Genomic DNA, 18,976 nt, shown 5'->3' on the forward strand with positions numbered 1-18,976 from the left:
TGTGGAGAATATATATATGGATTTGCTGACAGAAGCTACTTAGAACCATTCCCCAATCCTTATCCTGAAGGGGGCTGAGATCCTTCTCCAACTTCTCTCTTGCAAAAGGTAATGTGAAGCAAATTCACGTAATAAATATGAATATGTGATGGAAGTGAGCTTCGAGTAACCTAAAAGCTGAAGTAGAATTTTAATGAGGGTGTCCCCAAGGGTTGGGACCCAATGTTCAAATTGGGCTATCAAGGCATATCGAATTTGAAGGTAGCAGAAAAACAAACTGTTGTAGACTGCAAATTCCATCCTAAGTTGTTCAATGATTTGAGAACACCATTGGTATACAACTGATCCTGAGCAAATATTTTTGTTGCAACCAGAATAGAACGGAGAGGAGGAGTGCAGGGATCTACACCTTCATTCACCATGCAGCATGTCATGAGTAGCAAACCAAATGTTTACAGCTTGTGTGAGCAAGGGGGCAAACCCTGGACAATAAAATCTGAAGGGGAGTATGATGACTGGTTGCATGCTGCAGCAGTTCCGAATGGAAGTCATGGCAGTCAGGGCCTGACACCCAAATGTTCAGGTGAGCCATTTGGGAGGCATAAATGTATAGCTTAAGTTTCGGCAGGGCGAAGCCACCTGAATTCCTTGATTTACATAAAGCATTTAAATTTAATTTTGGCCTTTTCCCAGCCAATACCAAGGAAGAAAGGAATGTATTAATTTTGCAAAACAAAGAGGAGTGGAGAAAAACTGGTGCCTGTTGCTGGACATAAAAGGAACTTGGTCTGTGTTATCATTTTAAAAAGATTTATCCTTCCAAACACAGAAACAGGTAGCTTCTGCCACGTGTGGATTTTAGATTATAGGAAGTCAAATTGAGGTTGGATAGTCAGTGGCACATACACACAGACAGCATTAGAGATCCATATACCTAAATATTTAAAGTGCAAGGTCCATTCCAGGAAGAGCAGATTATGGGAGATTTCTGGATTTGTCCCAGTTAATTTGTAAATCTGAATAGGAACCAAATTCATTAACTACTAGGAGAAATTGTTCCATGGAGTCCTGTGTGACTGGTATAAAATGCAATATATCATCCACAAAAAGGGCCACCATATCCTCTCTATTAGTTGTCCCCGTATTGAGGGAGTATTATGTATTAGTCAAACAAGGGGCTCAATGGCCAAGGGAAAATAGGGTGGATGAGAAAGGACACCCTTGTCAGAACCGGAGACACATTCCTTCGCATCTATCAGCCGTCTATCCCGTAGAGCATGCTGCGCTCATAGGTACTTGGATGCCCCCAGTTCTTAACTCTTAGTATAGTGGAAGCTTATATGCAAAACTACAGCAGTTAGATAGGAGGCAGAAGGCAAGACAGGAGGGACAATCAGGAGCAGTCTATAGCCAGTAGAATAATCAGGGACAGGCCAAGTGGTCAGGGCTGGTATCGAGCAGGGATATCCAATAACAAAGCCAAAGGTCAGACCAATCAGAGCACAAGAGGGGTCCAGAAACAAGGGGAGGTCACAAAAGGAGTCAAATCAGAACTTCAGCAGAGTATCCACAGACACACAAAGCAGGCACCAACGCTCTTACTTAAATACTGGAATGGACCAGGGCACCAGGACTGCAATTAGCCACAGAAGGCTAATAATTAATGAATTCTTATTGTGCAAGCGCCCAGATGTAACCTAATATACTGGGATGTGTTGCCGAGTCAAAAGGAGTCCCGGCTGTTGCCTTGATGACGTCCGGGACGAGGAGGGATTGATGTCCAAGTTCTCATGACGGTGGCTGAGCTGCGACCCGCAAGTAAACAACGAGCCGCTAAGGCTCATAACAAAAATAACCCATCCCAGATCTGTTAATTACCTTTCATAATAAGAACCATTGAGCAGAATCGACTGCCTTGGCGGCATCAAGGGAAAATATTGCCGCTTTCCTGGCACTGGGACCAGCCACCTGCATGAGACTAAATAAGTGCCTCAAATTCGAAGAGGTGTTCATTCCGGGCATAAATTTCATCTGACCCAGATGAATCAGTTGCAAAATCACGTTGTTAAGTCTAAGGGCTACTATTTTAGCTAAAATTTTCACACCAGTGGACAGGAGGGATATAGGCCTATACCAGTCCAGACACAGGGGATCCTGATCTGGTCTTTACAGAACACTATCAACGCTTCAGCCACAGAGTCAGACAAGGCACCAGAATCAAATAGTCTTAAAGTTTCATGTAGCTTAAGAACATAAAGCGTTCCATGTTGCTTGTAAATCTCTAATGGAAGGCCATCCACTCCCAAGGCCATACCATCTGGGAAGGACATTATGGCATCATCCACCTCTTCCAGTGTAAATGGAGAATCTTACATTGACATTGTACTATCACGTGACAGTTGGTCAAACAGATTGTATTTAGTACTCTCTTTATAATGTGCCAGAGACGTGTACACCTCTCTATAAAAATTATGAAATACCTCAACTATGTTAGGCATCTGGAAGGGCTTAATTCTTACATTATCCACAATCATAGGGACAACAGTATGGGAACTCGCCATGCATGCCAGAAAGTTCCCAGCCCTGTCTGCCGCCACATAGTGGACATGTTTGCCGAAGAGCAATTTACACCTAGAATTAAAACAGATTCCAGTGCGCTACAATTTTGCTCCAACTCCTGTTCTTTAGATATGGATAAATGTATAAGCGCTACCACCCTATTTATCGAGGTGCCCCTGAGATAGGCTTTGAAGGAGTCTTAGACAACCAGGGGTCCTGCAGTATGGGTGTTCACTGTAAAGAAACCTTCTCATTGAACAACCAACTCACAACCTGCCCTCATTTAAGACAGCCAAAACATGTTAAATTTCCAGAGGGCTTGACCCCTCGTTGTAATCAATATGTAACAGGAGAGGGGAGTGGTCAAAAATTCTGAGAGGGTGAGAAACTGGAAAATTGGGTAGAACTAGGATGTTTCAGCTATCACACATCCACAATGCCCATTTCAGTGATCAATTGTTTTGAAAGCTCAATTATCAGTAATACCAGCGTTCCTGTCATCTGTCAGAAGTTATGTCCATAACATATTGAAGTCTCCAATGCAGATAATAGGAGAATCAGGAAAAGGTGCCATAAATTCGCTACACTGTTTATGTTTGCTAGTGTGTGTGTGTGTGGGGGGGGGGGGGAGGGGGGTTATATAAACAGCTAAAAGCATTACTGGGGCATAATTAATCGTGGCTTTTAATAATACAAATCTGCTTTGGCAGTTAGTTTGGACGTTGTCCAGTAGATAGTGAGACACTTATAGGAATGGATATGCCTCTGGATTTGGAAGTGTGGGAGGCATAATATGCCTGTCCAATCCAGAGTTTGAAGCAAGAGAATCGCCACGCCTTCCCAATGTTCTTGGTCATGTTGCTTGACATACCTTAACACCAGTGATAGCTTTATTTTATTATTCAACTCTCTAACATTTCATGATAGAATGCAAAGGTCACCCCATCCCAACCACAGCAAACTTTTCATTAAAAAAAAAAAAAACACCCTTTCCAAAAGACTCTCAATGGGCCAGAATCAATGAAAAGAGGGGAAAATTCTATTAAGGGAACTTAAAACTAAAGAAGAGAAGGAGATGTTATAGGCTGTAACATCAAGGTCTCAAATAGAAGTAGTGAAAAGGATGAAATAAATATACAATCCCCTCTAAAGCATTAGAACGTATAGTGCCCAAAACATACTAAAAGTATCAATGGTTAATATCAATTACTAGTAATATGATAAAATACCACCTCTTGGCAAGCAGGAAACACGATATCCAAAGAGAGCTACTGCAGAGCGTAACAGAGAGGAGTTCACATGCATGAAAAATAAAGATGAGGAAGTCCAGTCCATGATCAATAAAGGGACATTTGGTCTGGGCAAGACAGAAAAACAGCATACCTGTCCTTATAGTGTAGAATCTTTGCGATAAAGGTGCGCTGTGGCACACCCAGTGGTGGACGCAGATTAGAGTGTGCTCTTTCAATTGAAAAATTGGTCAGAGAATTCTCCTCTACCATATAGTTGCATCAGCCAGTTCTCCAGAAAGGTTTCGAGGAAGCCACCCTCAACCTTTTCAGGAAGGCCTACAAACCAAATAGTATTGTGCTGCAAGCACCCCTTTCAATGTCTGACAGCATCTGTTTACAGGAAACTATTTGCAGCTCCAAGTTAGCAAGCTGCTGCTTCATAGGTGTAATGTTTTCCTCTAGAATGGAGAGCCTCTGTCTCACCAACTCTGTGCCGTATTTTCTGTATATCTTGGTGCAGTAGGGACAAGTCCACTTGCACCTCACCAATTTCTAGGAAAAATTAATAGGATGCAATAGCTCCTGCAAGGTAATCGCAGGAAGATCAGGAGATGGCAGCTCTAGCCCTGGCCACGGCCCCTTGAGGTGTAGGTTGCAGCATTTCTCCAAATGTAAGTGAGGAGGCTGAGCGGGCAAAGCAGATGTAACAAGGTGAAGGGTAAAGACCGGGACCCACTTATGCTGGCAAGTTTGCAGAGTATATGTGCTGAACAAGAAAGAAATGATTATGGTCCAGAGGTACAATGACAGTATTATACACAAGATGTGTGAACTCATAAGGTGGTTAGGAGCATTGAATAAAGTATATATTTAAATCCACATCTGGACAGTGCATGCAGGAGAGAACAAGTGCAAATGCAAATCAAGACTTCACAATCAGTACACCATAGTCTATATAGGTTGCTATTATTAGATACTGCCGGCAATGTGTGACTCACATGTCAGCATACAGGTACAGTTTAATGAAGCAGCAGAAACTGGGTTTGAATAGAGAGGGTGGAAGGTAGAGGACTAGCTTCCCAGGGACCTAGAAGGTAAAAACCGTCCTGTCGCCAAATCCAATATGGCGACCAGGTGAGGCATTAGCGGAAAGGAGTCACAGAGACCCCAGAGTGCAGACCGGAGCTCCAGTCAGCAAGCCCCACCTGGTACAGTATGCAACAGCGCATCTAACATTTTGTGGGGCCTGGCGAGTCTGCACAGAGCAGCCGCTGACAAAGCAGGAGTGGAAGGTAAGTAAGGGCACCACAGCGGGGGCAGCAGCAAGGGGACAAGAAACATACCTCCGCAGGCACAGACCTGAGGATAAGTGAGGCACCACTATAGAGGGTCCGGAGAGAACATTTCACTGCAGCAGCAGTAATCGGATCTTGTGATCGGGGAGCATGCAGCAAGAAGTGCTATGCCATGAATAAGGCCGTTTACTTTATAGATATTTTAAATTATTTTTTTGTGCCATTTGTGATGTTTTGGTGTTTTTGGGTCGAGAACACCCGATTTTACCCTCCCAATTATTTAACATGTTGAACCAAAATGACTGGCTGCAGTCCATTAAATGTGTGTGATACTAGAACAAGTTTAATTATCACTAGTAATAGATTCCACTAAGTCTTCCAGATGTGTTTTGCAAACAAGAGACATTTTGCCAATTAACTACTGGCTCTTCAGATATTTGGTTGTGATGGGCATACAATGCACAAATTTGTGTGCACAAGATACCTACTTGATGCAGATTCCTCCACTGTGTCGACTTCCACTGTGTGTAGACTATCCCAGTTGATAATAAAGTTCCACAAATAAGTAATTTATATTAGCCAATGTAAACCATTTTAAAATCCTATTGTGCATACTATTGGTGCTGAAATATAAAAATGCAATTATTTGTTGGGCTCTAGTGAGGCCATCTCCGTATATCCTTTGAGGGGAGGACCACCACTGCAAATGCAAATGTTAAGGTCAATTTTTTAATGCCAGATGGAAAGTTACTAAGACACTGAAAGCTTCAGAATAAGAAAGTGTTAACGGTACAGAAACCTTGAGACATTTATACTCAAGATATGTTCATTTATGTAGACAAGTTCTTTAAGAACTGGTCACCATAGATTAAATGCCCCAACAGGAATTAAGGGTAATTTACTAAAGTGCAAAAGCTCATTGAAAATGATGATTTGTGAGGTCACATGCCTGCCTATTTTTAGTAAAACACATGCGTTTTTCCAGGGAAACATGGATGCGTTGTGACAAATTTCCATCTTTGATGGGTTGGACTATGGAAATTGAGGTGGTTTCTTACAAAGTGCTGGTGAGAAGCATGAATTCTGTGCACCCACATGCAAAAACAGTTTATTTTGAAAGATGTGATTATTTAAATGACATCAAAGTGGTGGACATTTAGGGCTAGTCCATGGTTTACAGTGTGCTTGCTGTACAGCATTTCCTGCTCTGTGAAAGGACTTGATTTTTAAGTGTATTTTATGAGTGAAGTCATCCTATGCTTACAATGATAAGCATTTTTCACCTTCCAGTTGTACTTTACAGTAAATCATTTCTAAAGCAATTCTACCAGGAATAAAAACATTAAAAACACACTAAAGCAACACTTGTGATAAGGATAGACCCAATGTCCTCTGACTCATATTTAATTTAAAAAGAGTGGGGCATAAACAGTCTTGTGGTGCTGGGGAATGAGTTACATAGGGAGGGTACCTTTTTTGCATTTATTTTTACACTTTTATTTTATTATTTTGGTTATTTTTTGTTACCAGGGGTGTAGATGGGCAGCAGGGTGGCTTAGTGGTTAGCACTTCTGCCTCACAGCACTGGGGTCATGAGTTCGATTCCCGACCATGGCCTTATCTGTTTGGATTTTGTATGTTCTCCCTGTGTTTGTGTGGGTTTCCTCCGGGGGCTCTGGTTTCCTCCCACACGCCAAAAACATACTGGTAGGATATTTGGCTGCTATCAAATTGACCTTAGTCTCTCTCTCAGTCTGTGTATGTTAGTGAACTTAGACTGTAAGCTCCAAAGGGGTAGGGACTGATGGGAGCGAATTCTCTGTACAGCGCTGCATAATTAGTGGCACTATATAAATAGCTGCTGATGATGATGATGGACCAATTCCAGGTCTCGCCTGCACTTGAATATTGGTGGTGTCATAATGTCATTGTCAGATTTCCGTAGCAACCAAAATGAGGAAGTTCAAGTTTTGTCTTGGGGGCATATTGCTTACAAGGAGCACTGGCTTGACCGATTGTGGCACGTTAGCAGATTTTGTTTCTGTCTACTTTGGGGTAAGGAAGTGGCTGCCTGTTGATTATACATAATATAGATATTTTTGCCCTGGGCTGTGAACTAATGTAACTATGTTTTTGCTGAGAACTGTGTTTCCACTCAAAGGAAGCCACAAATATTATTTTGGTACAACTAATATAATATTAATTATTATACGAATATACCATCATCATCACCATTTATTTATATAGCGCAACTAATGCCACAGCGCTGTACAGAGAACTCACTCACATCAGTCCTTGCCCCATTGGAGCTTACAGTCTAAATTCCCTAACACACACACACACAGACAGACAGATAGGCACACAGACTAGGGTCAATTTGTTTGCAGCCAATTAACCTATCGGTATGGTTTTTTTGGAGTGTGGGAGGAAACCTGAGCACCGGGAGGAAACCTGAGCACCTGGAGGAAACCCACGCAAACACAGGGAGAACATACAAACTCCTCACAGATAAGGCCATGGTCAGGAATTGAACTCATGACCCCAGTGATGTAAGGCAGAAGTGCTAACCAGTTATAATATATTAATATAATTAATACAAATTCTTATTGGATACATCTTATGCATTATACTATATGCACTAACATTTCAGTTTAAAAAGATATTTCTACAATCTATTAAAGTACAGGACAAACAGGATTCTTTTTGATAAAGGACTATATATATATATATATATATATATATATATATATATATATATATATATATATATGTATGAAGTATAAAGGTTATTTAGAGGTTGTGCAATTATAATAATACTCATATTATGGTATTATTTGTGGACCGGTTATTCATAGCTTTTATAGTAGTAGATTGTGGGAATATTCCCTCTTACAGTAGTGAAGAAATATTGACAAGCTAGTACACAAGATAGTCTACAATATTTTTTTGCTTTCTGGCCAAGTTTAATTTTAACAATGATCAAGGGTAAGCCTTTTTGCTACATATATTCTACTGGTATTTTTGAACCAATACATACCGGTCCATTACATGCGCCTTTAAACTACATCAATAGGCGATTCTGCATAGCTAATACATTAATATTCAAATTATAAGGTGTACATCTCAGTTGCTTTAAGATGCTTTGTGAAGTGGCTTTTGTCAGCAATTATTTTTGAACATATTCAATGTGGTAAATAGCATATACTGCATCTTCTCTACCACAGAAAGCATACATTAACATGATAACTAGGCACGATCCTTTAAGTCATTTTCCTACTCACTGAATTTTTTATGCTTTTCTGATCTTAATAAGAAAACAAAGCAACCAGTAACATCATAACACTGAAATGCTTTAGAAAACTGTTCAGGTACAACAAAACAGAAACTTAAAAGGACTTTGCAATTTGTTCCAGAACCCCCCTTCACCCCCTCCACAAAAAATGCATTGTAATGAAAATAGATGACTCTGATTTCCAGCAGCTGTACCGTTTCAGCAGAAGGAACTTAAAAGGATTCCACAGTGATCATTAAAAGCAGTTATGGCAGCACACCGTATTTCACATCAACCTTTGCAAAGAAGTGCAATTTCAATAGGTGACAATGTTAATTTAATTAGCTAAAGTACTACTACTACTACTACTACTACTACTACTACTAATAATAATAATAATAATAAAATAGTGCATCAGACTTATTCCATCTAAAAATATCAAGAATGGATTCAAAAAGGTATTTGAAATAAAATTTAATGTCTCATTTTCTCTTCTATAGTACACTGTCAACTGAATTCAGAGAAGTAACAAAAATAATAAAAAATGCTACTTACAGGGGCATATTCAATTCTCTGCGGTTTCCGCAGCGAAAAAACTATTACCGGTATTACAGTAATAGTAAGCCGGATTTCAGCTAGCAGCTCCCTGAGCTGCGAGCTGAAATCCAGCGCGGAAAGTATCGTAATTATCATCATCATCATTTATTTATATAGCGCCACTGATTCCGCAGCACTGTACAGAGAACTCACTCACTTCAGTCCCTGACCCATTTGAGCTTACGGTCTAAATTCCCTAACACACACACACACACACACACAGACAGAGACAGACTAGGGTCAATTTTGATAGCAGCCAATTAACCTACCAGTATGTTTTTGGAGTGTGGGAGGAAACCGGAGCACTCGGAGGAAACCCACGCAAACACAGGGAGAACATACAAACTCCACACAGATAAGGCCATGGTCGGGAATTGAACTCATGACCCCAGTGCTGTGAGGCAGAAGTGCTAACCACTTAGTGCGCGTAAATACCGGTGGCTATTACCGTAATGACGGTAATAGTGCACGCAGCACATAAATTTTGGCTATAAAGCCAACAATTAAATATGCCCCATTGTGTTTTCCTGCTTATGTAAGTTTCTATAGATTTTTTTTTCATGACTCGAAAAATGACACTCAATCAGTAATCAATGGGGAAATGGCCCCTTCGCCCACCAGCTGCAAAGATGGTGTTTACAGTAAAAAGAGACTGGAGTTCTCTTAACTACAACTTCGATTAATACAGTTCGTACAATCCCAAACATTTACCCCTACATTTAATCAACTAGTTCGCTATTATATATAGTTACTAAATATATCTACTTTATATAAGTTATGTAGTCCAGGAATACATACATGGCATCTGGTTTTACAAGTTATTTACCTCTCACTAACATGATATTCCTCAACTGCACTATATGAGAGTACAGCTCTATAACAAGTTTATTATAGTGTACATACCCTTTACAAAGGAAAAACATAAAAATACAAGATTAAAGGCTCTTTAATGTAACATGCAGTCACTGCCCAAGACAAATTATGCTTTTGCTAGTGGCTAGAAGGGAGTTTAATAACTATAAAATGCATTGCATAAAATAAATGCCCCACCTGTGCAACCCCTACACTGCATTCACTTTACTAGAGCTGGTTTTGTAAAGGGGAAAAGAGGAAAGAAGGTCTAGCCAGCTAGATTTTAAAGGGAGTTTGTGTAATTGGAACACTGAAATCTTAAACTTCCCATTATGGTTTCCAGTAGACGTTGCCATTAAGCATGTGTTTGTTACATTTTTACTTAGAATTTGAAAGATAAAAATTCAGCCATTCTTCAAATCAAAAACTGCATCTTCTGAAGTCTGGGATTACAATAACATAAAACTCGCAGCCACAAATATTTGTGCACAAGATAGCTACTTAGTGCAGGTTTCTCCACGAAACCCACTTCCACTGTACATCAACCATCACTGTTGATATTCAGGTTCCACAAATAAGTAATTGATATGCAGGTTGGGCAATTGCGGAAAATTCAGCCCCCCCCCTACCACGCAATTACGCCGCTTTATTAGCCAATGTAAAAACATTAAAATCCCAGTGTGCTTACTACTGGTGCAGAAATGTTCAAATATAATGAATTACTTATTGGTCTGACAAAGTGCTCTAGTAAAGCCATCTAAATATATCCTTCCAGGGGAGGACCACCACAAAAATGGTATAGTGTTGGGAAAGTCTTTTTACAAAGAGTTTGGTAATACGAAGTGAAGGAGTCCTGGCTGGTGAAAGGTCTATACTACCTGGCCTTCAGATGTGAAGTGATACACAAAATTCAGACTCAAGACCAATAACACCATATGAATAAAAGAGGCAAAATAAAACTACTATTCTCTTAAAAATATATGAATGTGGGAGACAAAATGGCAAATTAGAAATTATCCCTCCTGTCATTACCTATAACACACCCCCTGCTATATAGTGTGACCTGCCCTACCTGGCATAGCCTGGTGCTGGTTACCACTTTTGTAGGAGAACATCATACTTGTTCCACTGCTTTATCATCATCAACTTTTATTTATATAGCACCAGCAAACTCCATAGCGCTTTACAATTGTAAACAAACACTGTAATAAAACAATACCGGGTAATACATACAGACAGAGCAAGAAGGCCCTGCTCGCAAACTTACAATTTATGCAGTCTATGGGATATAGCACAGGTGCTGGTTACTTATTTGGGATTCGGGGCACACTGTTTAGTATTTTGCATGACTTTAAGAAACACAAAACAGAAAAGATACAGCAGTAGTGTATCTTTACATGGACAACATTTACACACTGAGCATATCTTGATGAAGCCACCTCTATAAAATGTATTTTTTGTACATTAGAAAGAAAATCAGTTTTCTATATCAAGCAATTGAGACAGAGCAGCATGCAACCATCCCAAAATGAGTGAGTGTAAATGGTAACGCTGCCAATACCACTGTCATTGCGCCCAGTGTCTCTGGAATATGCCCAGACCAGACAACAAAACTAACATAATACTATTTAAGTGGTGTTTTTATTTTGTTAAGGTGTTTTTGGAATTTTTTTTTATTTCAGGATAACTTGATTGGTTGCATTTTAAAGTGTAAGTTAGGAATAATGGTTTATCATTATGTAGAAATCTTTCCATAAACACATAAAATCAGTGGTGAATTAAGATTACTCTTGCTAAAGGTTTACTATATCCAGAAATGTACATATACATAGTCTTGCCAGTTGTTGCTGGATGACACACAGGTTAAGCCTTTACACAAATGTTTGGCATGAAACAGTCATTAATATGTGATCTCCTTCTAATAAGCCAGTGCTGTTCAGGAGAGTAGCCTTCTAAATTGTCATTGACATGGGTTATTTTGCCCTTTTCTTAAGGCACTTAATGACCACCCAATTGCTTTCAGTGATTAGGTCTTCCATTTGCCAACAAATATAGCGTTTTAAGTGTAATTTGCATCCTATAACAAAATGTCTTATTAATATAAATTTCCAATTACTCTTGTGCTTGCCTATTTTTCTGTAATATTTCTATGTCTTAACTTGTGTGCAAAATAAATTATTACATTTAAATGTGCAATCTTACAATTAGCAATACAGTAATTATACAAAATATACTTACTTTTGATTATGGGGTCATCCCTGCTCCCCATAATAGCATCTTCTAAATCAGTTTGCACACCTTTATTATTGAAAGACTGACTGGCATCTTCCACCTCCATATTTTCTTTTTCACATTTTTCTAAAATTAAAAATCAACAGCATAAGTTATAGACACCCAAATGACAGTTAGCACTATGTTGTCATTCAGTGGAGTATATTAAGTCGGTACTTAATGTTATCCTCAGCATCATTTTACAATTATTATGGATTTATCTGCAAGTATTGTACATCAAACATTTTATGTGGTTTCTGATAATACATGCCTCAAGGGAGGTTTCATTTTGACAGCAATTTGTCAGTGGTTATCTCTGTAATCAAAGTACTCTTTCTAATGTTAATGTAGCAAAAGAAATAATGAAAATGTATTTAAGAAAACAAATACTTTACATATCACTGCTTATCAACTAGTTAAAATTCGAAAATCAATAGTGTATATTGTAACGTACAATACTAGTTTTACTGAAATGAACAGGTATCAAATGACTATTGCAGTATATCACAAGACTAAGTTCTGTTAGATGACAGAGTTACTGCAATAACACGGTGTCTAATATAGAAAAGCCACAGCAACTTTCTTGCAGATACCAAGATGTCCGCACAATTTAAATCTGAGAGTTACCATAGTAGAGAATACAGTTCCATGAATTTATGCAATTTTCTTTCAAAAATACTGCAACCATTTATGGTAACAATACAACCCTTTATGTGACTACAATAAAACGTCAGAATAACTCATAAATGCAGCACACTATATGAACACGCATGTCAATAAATCCAATCATCACTTGTTACTCCTTACACAGTACCACCAAATGTTCTACTGCTATACACTACTCTTTCTGGTGAATACATCGCTTCTTGCAGGCTATTAGGAAGAAGCAAAAACAGTTGAGTGAAAGATTAAACTTGCCCTCAAAAACTCACTGCAATGCATTCATCTTGGAATACGGAAGGTTCATATTACATTAATACGCATAGATGCCAACAATTAAAAAATAATTTCCTAAGACACATTGCTGAAGAGCAGGTATATCAATACAAATAACCTGTAATGAGACTATTTATATAATGTTTCTCCACCACCAAAAGACACTTTATACAGATTTAAGTACCTACAATCAAGGTCACCATGTCCTCCAAAGAAAGGAAACAAATACAGTTGTTTCAGGAAGAGAGGACTAGTAGTAATTCACAAGGAAATATGCCCAGAATGCTTTCTGGTTTCTTAACGCCAATTTCAAAATCAAGGTAAATTAATGCTTCTGTAACAGATTTCGGCAGTTGACTGGATATAAAAATCATCAACTCCTCTTGCACATTACCAATATATTTAACCAACTACTGTCAGTATTAGACCTCTGCAATACAGCACTTACTGCATTTATGATTTTAGTTTATCCCTTCCTCCAGCTGTCCTCAACTCAGCCAACCAAATATTTTTTTCCTGAAAAGCTTAAACTGGGATCATAATCACGGTCTCCTACTAAATTGAGTATTTGTAACTTACAAGGTATTTATTTTTACATTAAATGTTGTCAACTGCTATTCTGCAACATGTGATGGTTATTTATCTAAAACTAAAATTCAGGAAGCATGCTGGGTACTATAACCACAGCTGCATTTAGTACATTTAACAGGCATGTGGTTAAAAACAATGCTAGTTAACATAGACAAAACCTTGCAACTTGTTTTTCGCATTAAAAATTTAGCATTTAAAATGTGTTCACAGTGTGTTAAATGATTCTCAAAACTTCCTGCAACATTTAGTGTGGTAAAAAAAAAATCATCATACAGCTTCCAATCAAATAATCATAAATTTCTGCATTGTAAAAAGTACAAAATCAGGATATCTACAAAGATAAAATACATAGATTTGCAAAATAGCCATATCTCACCATAAACAAAGTCATTGGTTGTAGCTAATACCATTCTAATCAGTAGGACTGGAGGTCAGTACCTGCTGGAGCAGTCACAATTGGCTAGCATGTAAACATTGCTAATAATTAAAGTGAATGGGAAAAGCTCAGTCTATAAGCAATGCATTTCAATGGACTTTCTGTGACCACTGAAAATGTACTGAATGTACAGAAGAATGGGAAAAACTGATTTTGCTCAGCAGAGTTAAATCGACTAGGGTTCACTGATTGTAAAATAAATTAATCTTTAATAGATTGGAGAGACGGAGAATTCATGATTTACTTGGGAGATTTTGAGATTCGGAAATTTTATAAACAAAATTGACCTCTGATAGATCTTCCCTTTAATGTCTCTGAACATTGCAGATGTTGAAATTGATGCAAAGCGAACAACTGTCAGAAAGTGTATGTTTGTACAGGTCCATTCCGCTTACATTATTTTTTGGACTAATAGTGCAATAGAGTTTATACGTTTTGAGAAAGCACAGAACACTTTGAAGTGACATACATGTGTATGAGGCGTAAAATAAATATGTTCTAGCTTGTTATGTCAGAATAAACCTTATGTTACATTAGTTACCCAGGTTTCTGCTTAAAAACAAAACAAAAAAACACAAGAGCCATATTCCTCCCAGATATCTGCCAATCTCCAGTAAGCCGTGAAATAGTAGATCATCTTTAATAAAAATCGATCACGATATCAACTGTCTTGGTTTCCTAATTGAAATAAAGTTACATAAAGCCAAAATTACAAATGGCAGAAATTTTGAACCCATTGGTGACCATTGTGCTAGGCTAAGACAAGGCAAATATAGGGGGCAACTATTTTCTCTGTATTGGGCTTTGAGTGTCCACTTTGTGCCCCTGTAGGGGTGCATGGCTAAATGTGTTGGGGCTGAACGAGGGTGCGCATATATGCAAATGATAATAATCACTACAATGTGGCCAGTTGCACCAAACCTTTTCCTCCTCCTTGGGAGGTCAGTACTGCCTGCTATTTCAGTAGAGACAAGATAAATGTAATACCTAAATATTGCATATGGTACAACTCTGAGACAGATGAAGCACTGGGACTCTTTGTACATTATTACTGCATGAGCTCAAAAGGTCTTACTCCTACAGTAATGCCAGAAAGATCAATGGAAGGCTGGAATCCATTTATTTGTAAAAGTCATTAACATTCACTCTTTGCTAAGATTTTCCACCTCTCTTGAGATACAGTTTTAACAAAGTGACACAATGTCCTCCATAAGCATGTGCCCATTATATTACAAATGGGTATTTGCTCTCCAAAAACCTGATATAACAATGTTGGGTGGCGGATACAGTGATTACAGCTTTCTGGCCACAATTTTCGGGTCACATTCTAGCTCACATAACCATATGTCCGAAACTGTACCTGTGCATACATGAAATATGTGTACAGTATGCACTAAAGCATACAACTGATGTATTCATGTTGGCAGGCTTAAGTTGTTTTGATTATTTAACCACACTCATTGATATCATATTTGTATGGTTCTCTTTTTGCTGATCTTGGCATGCTTACTCAGCCTGATCACTGCCACCTGCCCTGACCTCATGTCTGTTATACCGCCTTCACAGTTATATTTGGAAGAAATTATAAAATGAATAGTGCTGCCTTATAAAATGAGCCTAGTTGGCCTATACTTTAAATACAACTATTACAATTCTGTACTGTAGATTCCGGTTCCTCATCTGACCCAAGTCTGTCTGATGACGCAGATTTTGTAGTAGCGATTGGAGTGGTCAGGCGAGTGGAATAGAGGACCAAAAAAAAAACAAAAAAAAAAAAAACTCCCCCAAAAAAAACCATTTGCTTAACAATGAGCAAAAGAAGTCGCTCTAGGCAGAATACTCTGGGAGTTGTGACCTTTAATAGTTACTACCAAAAATTATTTTTTGCAGGAAGCTTGAAAGATCAATGAAATGTGATGAAAACTATTAAAGTAGAGGTGAGTGAAGTTTCACCATGAATTTGGATCTGAGTGAAATCTCACCTCAACAAAACCATTCCATGAGGTGCAAATGTAGAATTGAACAAATATTACACAGAACAGTTTTGAAAATTTTGCACATCTCTACATTATCAAATGGCTACTGGCATTAATTACATGCATTTTTCCATTGGTTTTAACGTTTGTATAATGCATGTAAATCGTGGCAACACTAGAAAACATTGTTTCTAATGTCACAATACACACTTGCCTTTTCCCTAGTGATGTTCTGTTTTGTAAATGCATTGGAGAAGAATACAGTGAGCCCCAAACAATGGTTAAAAACCTGAGTGAAAACTCATAACCCTAGTGTATAAAATGTTTAGGTAATAATTGCTCGCTCTCTCTGCTATGTTCCACAAGGGAGTAATAGTATATTTTCGGGACATATTAACAGAACTGTTGAATAAATGGGCAATAAATCGGACTAAAAGTGATTAGCATACCACCACAACTCTTTCAGTGAGGCCACAGAGGAGTCAGGTTTTGGGAAAGATAACAAAAGATTAGAAAACAACAAGAGTACAGAAATGATTATGGAAATGATCAGTTTTTGAGGAATAGTCTGCTACTAAAAAGACTTCCAATCCTTCTGGATCCTTCTCCCCAGACTGCAGATTATGATAAAAGAGTATGCTAGTGTAGTTCTCTCTTTTCTGTGTTTTATTACAGTTTCATAAATAAATGATGATATATATATTTATATTTATAGAGAGAGGTATTTGTGTGTATCTAATATTATACATACATCTGAAAGCAAAGCAGAAAATTAGTTTTGTCACGTGAGTGAACATTAAAAGTCAGAGTGGTTGTGCATGTTGGAACGTGTAGCACATTGCAAAGTGCTCATAGAAAAACAATTGTTAAAAGATTGTTTAAATTGTTGCTGTGTTTGTAAATAGAGTACAGCTATGTATACAAAATACCCACTTAAAGTGTAGTGTGATGTTACTGTATATATTTTTATATCAATGTCTCAGTAGCACTGTAATACTATTATGGAGCACTGAGGAGAGAATAAGATACCAGTGTATTAATAAAATGATATACTTCAGACTTGAGCAAACATGAGAAAAGTGTTTGCTTGAAGAGTTTTCAATCTATGCATCAAAACTGCCCTTTCCTTACACTTTGTAATAAACTGTCAAGCTTGTGGTAGTTTTTGGGATACAGAGAATTTGTCAAATATCAATGTGTTCAGTTTGAATTGTACAGGTGAATTGTACAGATTCACATACAATGACTGAGTTTTCCTGTTCCATGCTTTCAGTATTACCTGTGTGTATTTTTTTTATTTTGCTAAAGAAGAAAACAACTGCTTAACTGCTAGATGACAGAGCCTCTTCATTTTTCAGTTTTACTGAGTTCCAATGTTATGACTCGTAGCCATAAATCTTCATGACATTCCATTACAGATGCAAAACACTTCCTGAAACTTTCAGTGACTACTTGTGTGCAGCCTGCTAATTGTAGTTTCACTATCACACCCTTTATGATCATTTACACTTACTTGTCAAAAATGGATGCATATCTAATGAGCCCTAATCATAAAAAATATATACATGTGTTTTTCAAGTATCTCAGTTTATAAAGGTATGTATTTATTTATTGAGAGAGAGAGAGAGAGAGAGAGAAAGAGACTAGAGTCAATTTGATAGCAGCCAATTAACCTCCCACGCAAACACTGGGAAACATACAAACTCCACAAAGATAAGGCCATTGTCATGAACAGCACTTACCTGAGCCTGCGTGATGCGTGTGAGACACAGGGTTAACCAAAAAACAACCACCTGGTCTGTCTAAAATGATTAAATCCTTCCTTATCTATGCCACACACTAGCTTTGCGGTACCAACTATGCTACCACCAAGGTTTTTTTCTGAGAAGAGCTGACATTCTTATTTAGGAAGCCTTCGGTTCTTCCTAGAATTAATCTAGCACAATTTACTTTAATCAGAGTTAACATAAACCTCAATGTTCTTCTTGTTTTAATTAAGTAGCGTCTTGACCAAACTATTTCAGGAATTCGTAAGAACACAGAGATTTGAACTTAAGTGTAAATTAATATGGAAAATACATCCACAATGCTTAAGGTAAAAAAAGTAATAAAAGGCATACAAATATAACGCAATTGTTTCTTATAAAATAAAAAGGATAAAACACAGAATTGATGACTCACTGATAATCAAGTTTCTGGTGCTGGGAGAAGCAGGAAAAATGGGACCCTCTTCAATCTCAAATTGACTCCCCAAGAGTGAACAAAAGCTTACATTTACACTACAGTTTTTAAACAAAGTTGCAGGGCCCACAGCCCCCCACCCTGTGAGGTCAAAACCAACAGGACTGTAGAATGCAAATTAGGGTTTTATGATTCTGCTGCAGAAACACCTTTTAAATCAGGTTTTGTCACTAACTGTCCTAACTTTTCACCAGTAGGACTTACAAACATGATTTTAACTCCACACAACATGTCATAAGTTTCCCTTCATCTGCATACCACACATGCCTCTGGTAAGTATGATATTGGAGAAAATTATATGATATTTTCCTGTGGCCCTATTCAGCTCGAATCTTTCATTAACATACAACACTGTCTCTGCAGTCGGCATGTCTGGGGCCTCCCAAACATGTGTTAGATTTCATTGTCTTGAAAGAGATATCCTCAAAAAGGCTTTCACGTTTGTGACCTGCCATAAAGGATACCATGTGCTACAATTATCTACCAGCCCCCCTGGGTAGTTTAACATAGAAAAAACCCATTGATCTAAACAGCTTCTCTGAGAGCCATGTCACACTATTTCTAGGAATCAATTCACAAACACATATTTGCAGATTTATGCCTAAAAATTAGCTTGCACATGACAGCCATGGTTGGGAATTGAACTCATGACCCCAGTGGTGTATATTATATATATATATATATATATATATATATATATATATATCTCTATCTGTATA

At 38.0% G+C, this 18,976-nt stretch overlaps 1 protein-coding gene across 5 annotated transcripts in view; it reads right to left on the reverse strand.

Annotated features, from left to right (window-relative positions):
• Nucleotides 1–18,976, reverse strand: part of MDFIC (MyoD family inhibitor domain containing) — a 97,363-nt gene that overhangs the window by 27,756 nt on the left and 50,631 nt on the right. For all 5 annotated transcript variants that reach the window (XM_075209012.1, XM_075209011.1, XM_075209010.1 and 2 more), the window contains one exon: nt 12,045–12,164. In XM_075209012.1, coding sequence (XP_075065113.1) covers nt 12,045–12,164 — 120 coding nt within the window. The remainder of the gene's footprint in view (nt 1–12,044; nt 12,165–18,976) is intronic.

This window comes from Mixophyes fleayi, chromosome 4, assembly GCF_038048845.1.
Source record: "Mixophyes fleayi isolate aMixFle1 chromosome 4, aMixFle1.hap1, whole genome shotgun sequence".
NCBI classification, from domain to species: domain Eukaryota; kingdom Metazoa; phylum Chordata; class Amphibia; order Anura; family Limnodynastidae; genus Mixophyes; species Mixophyes fleayi.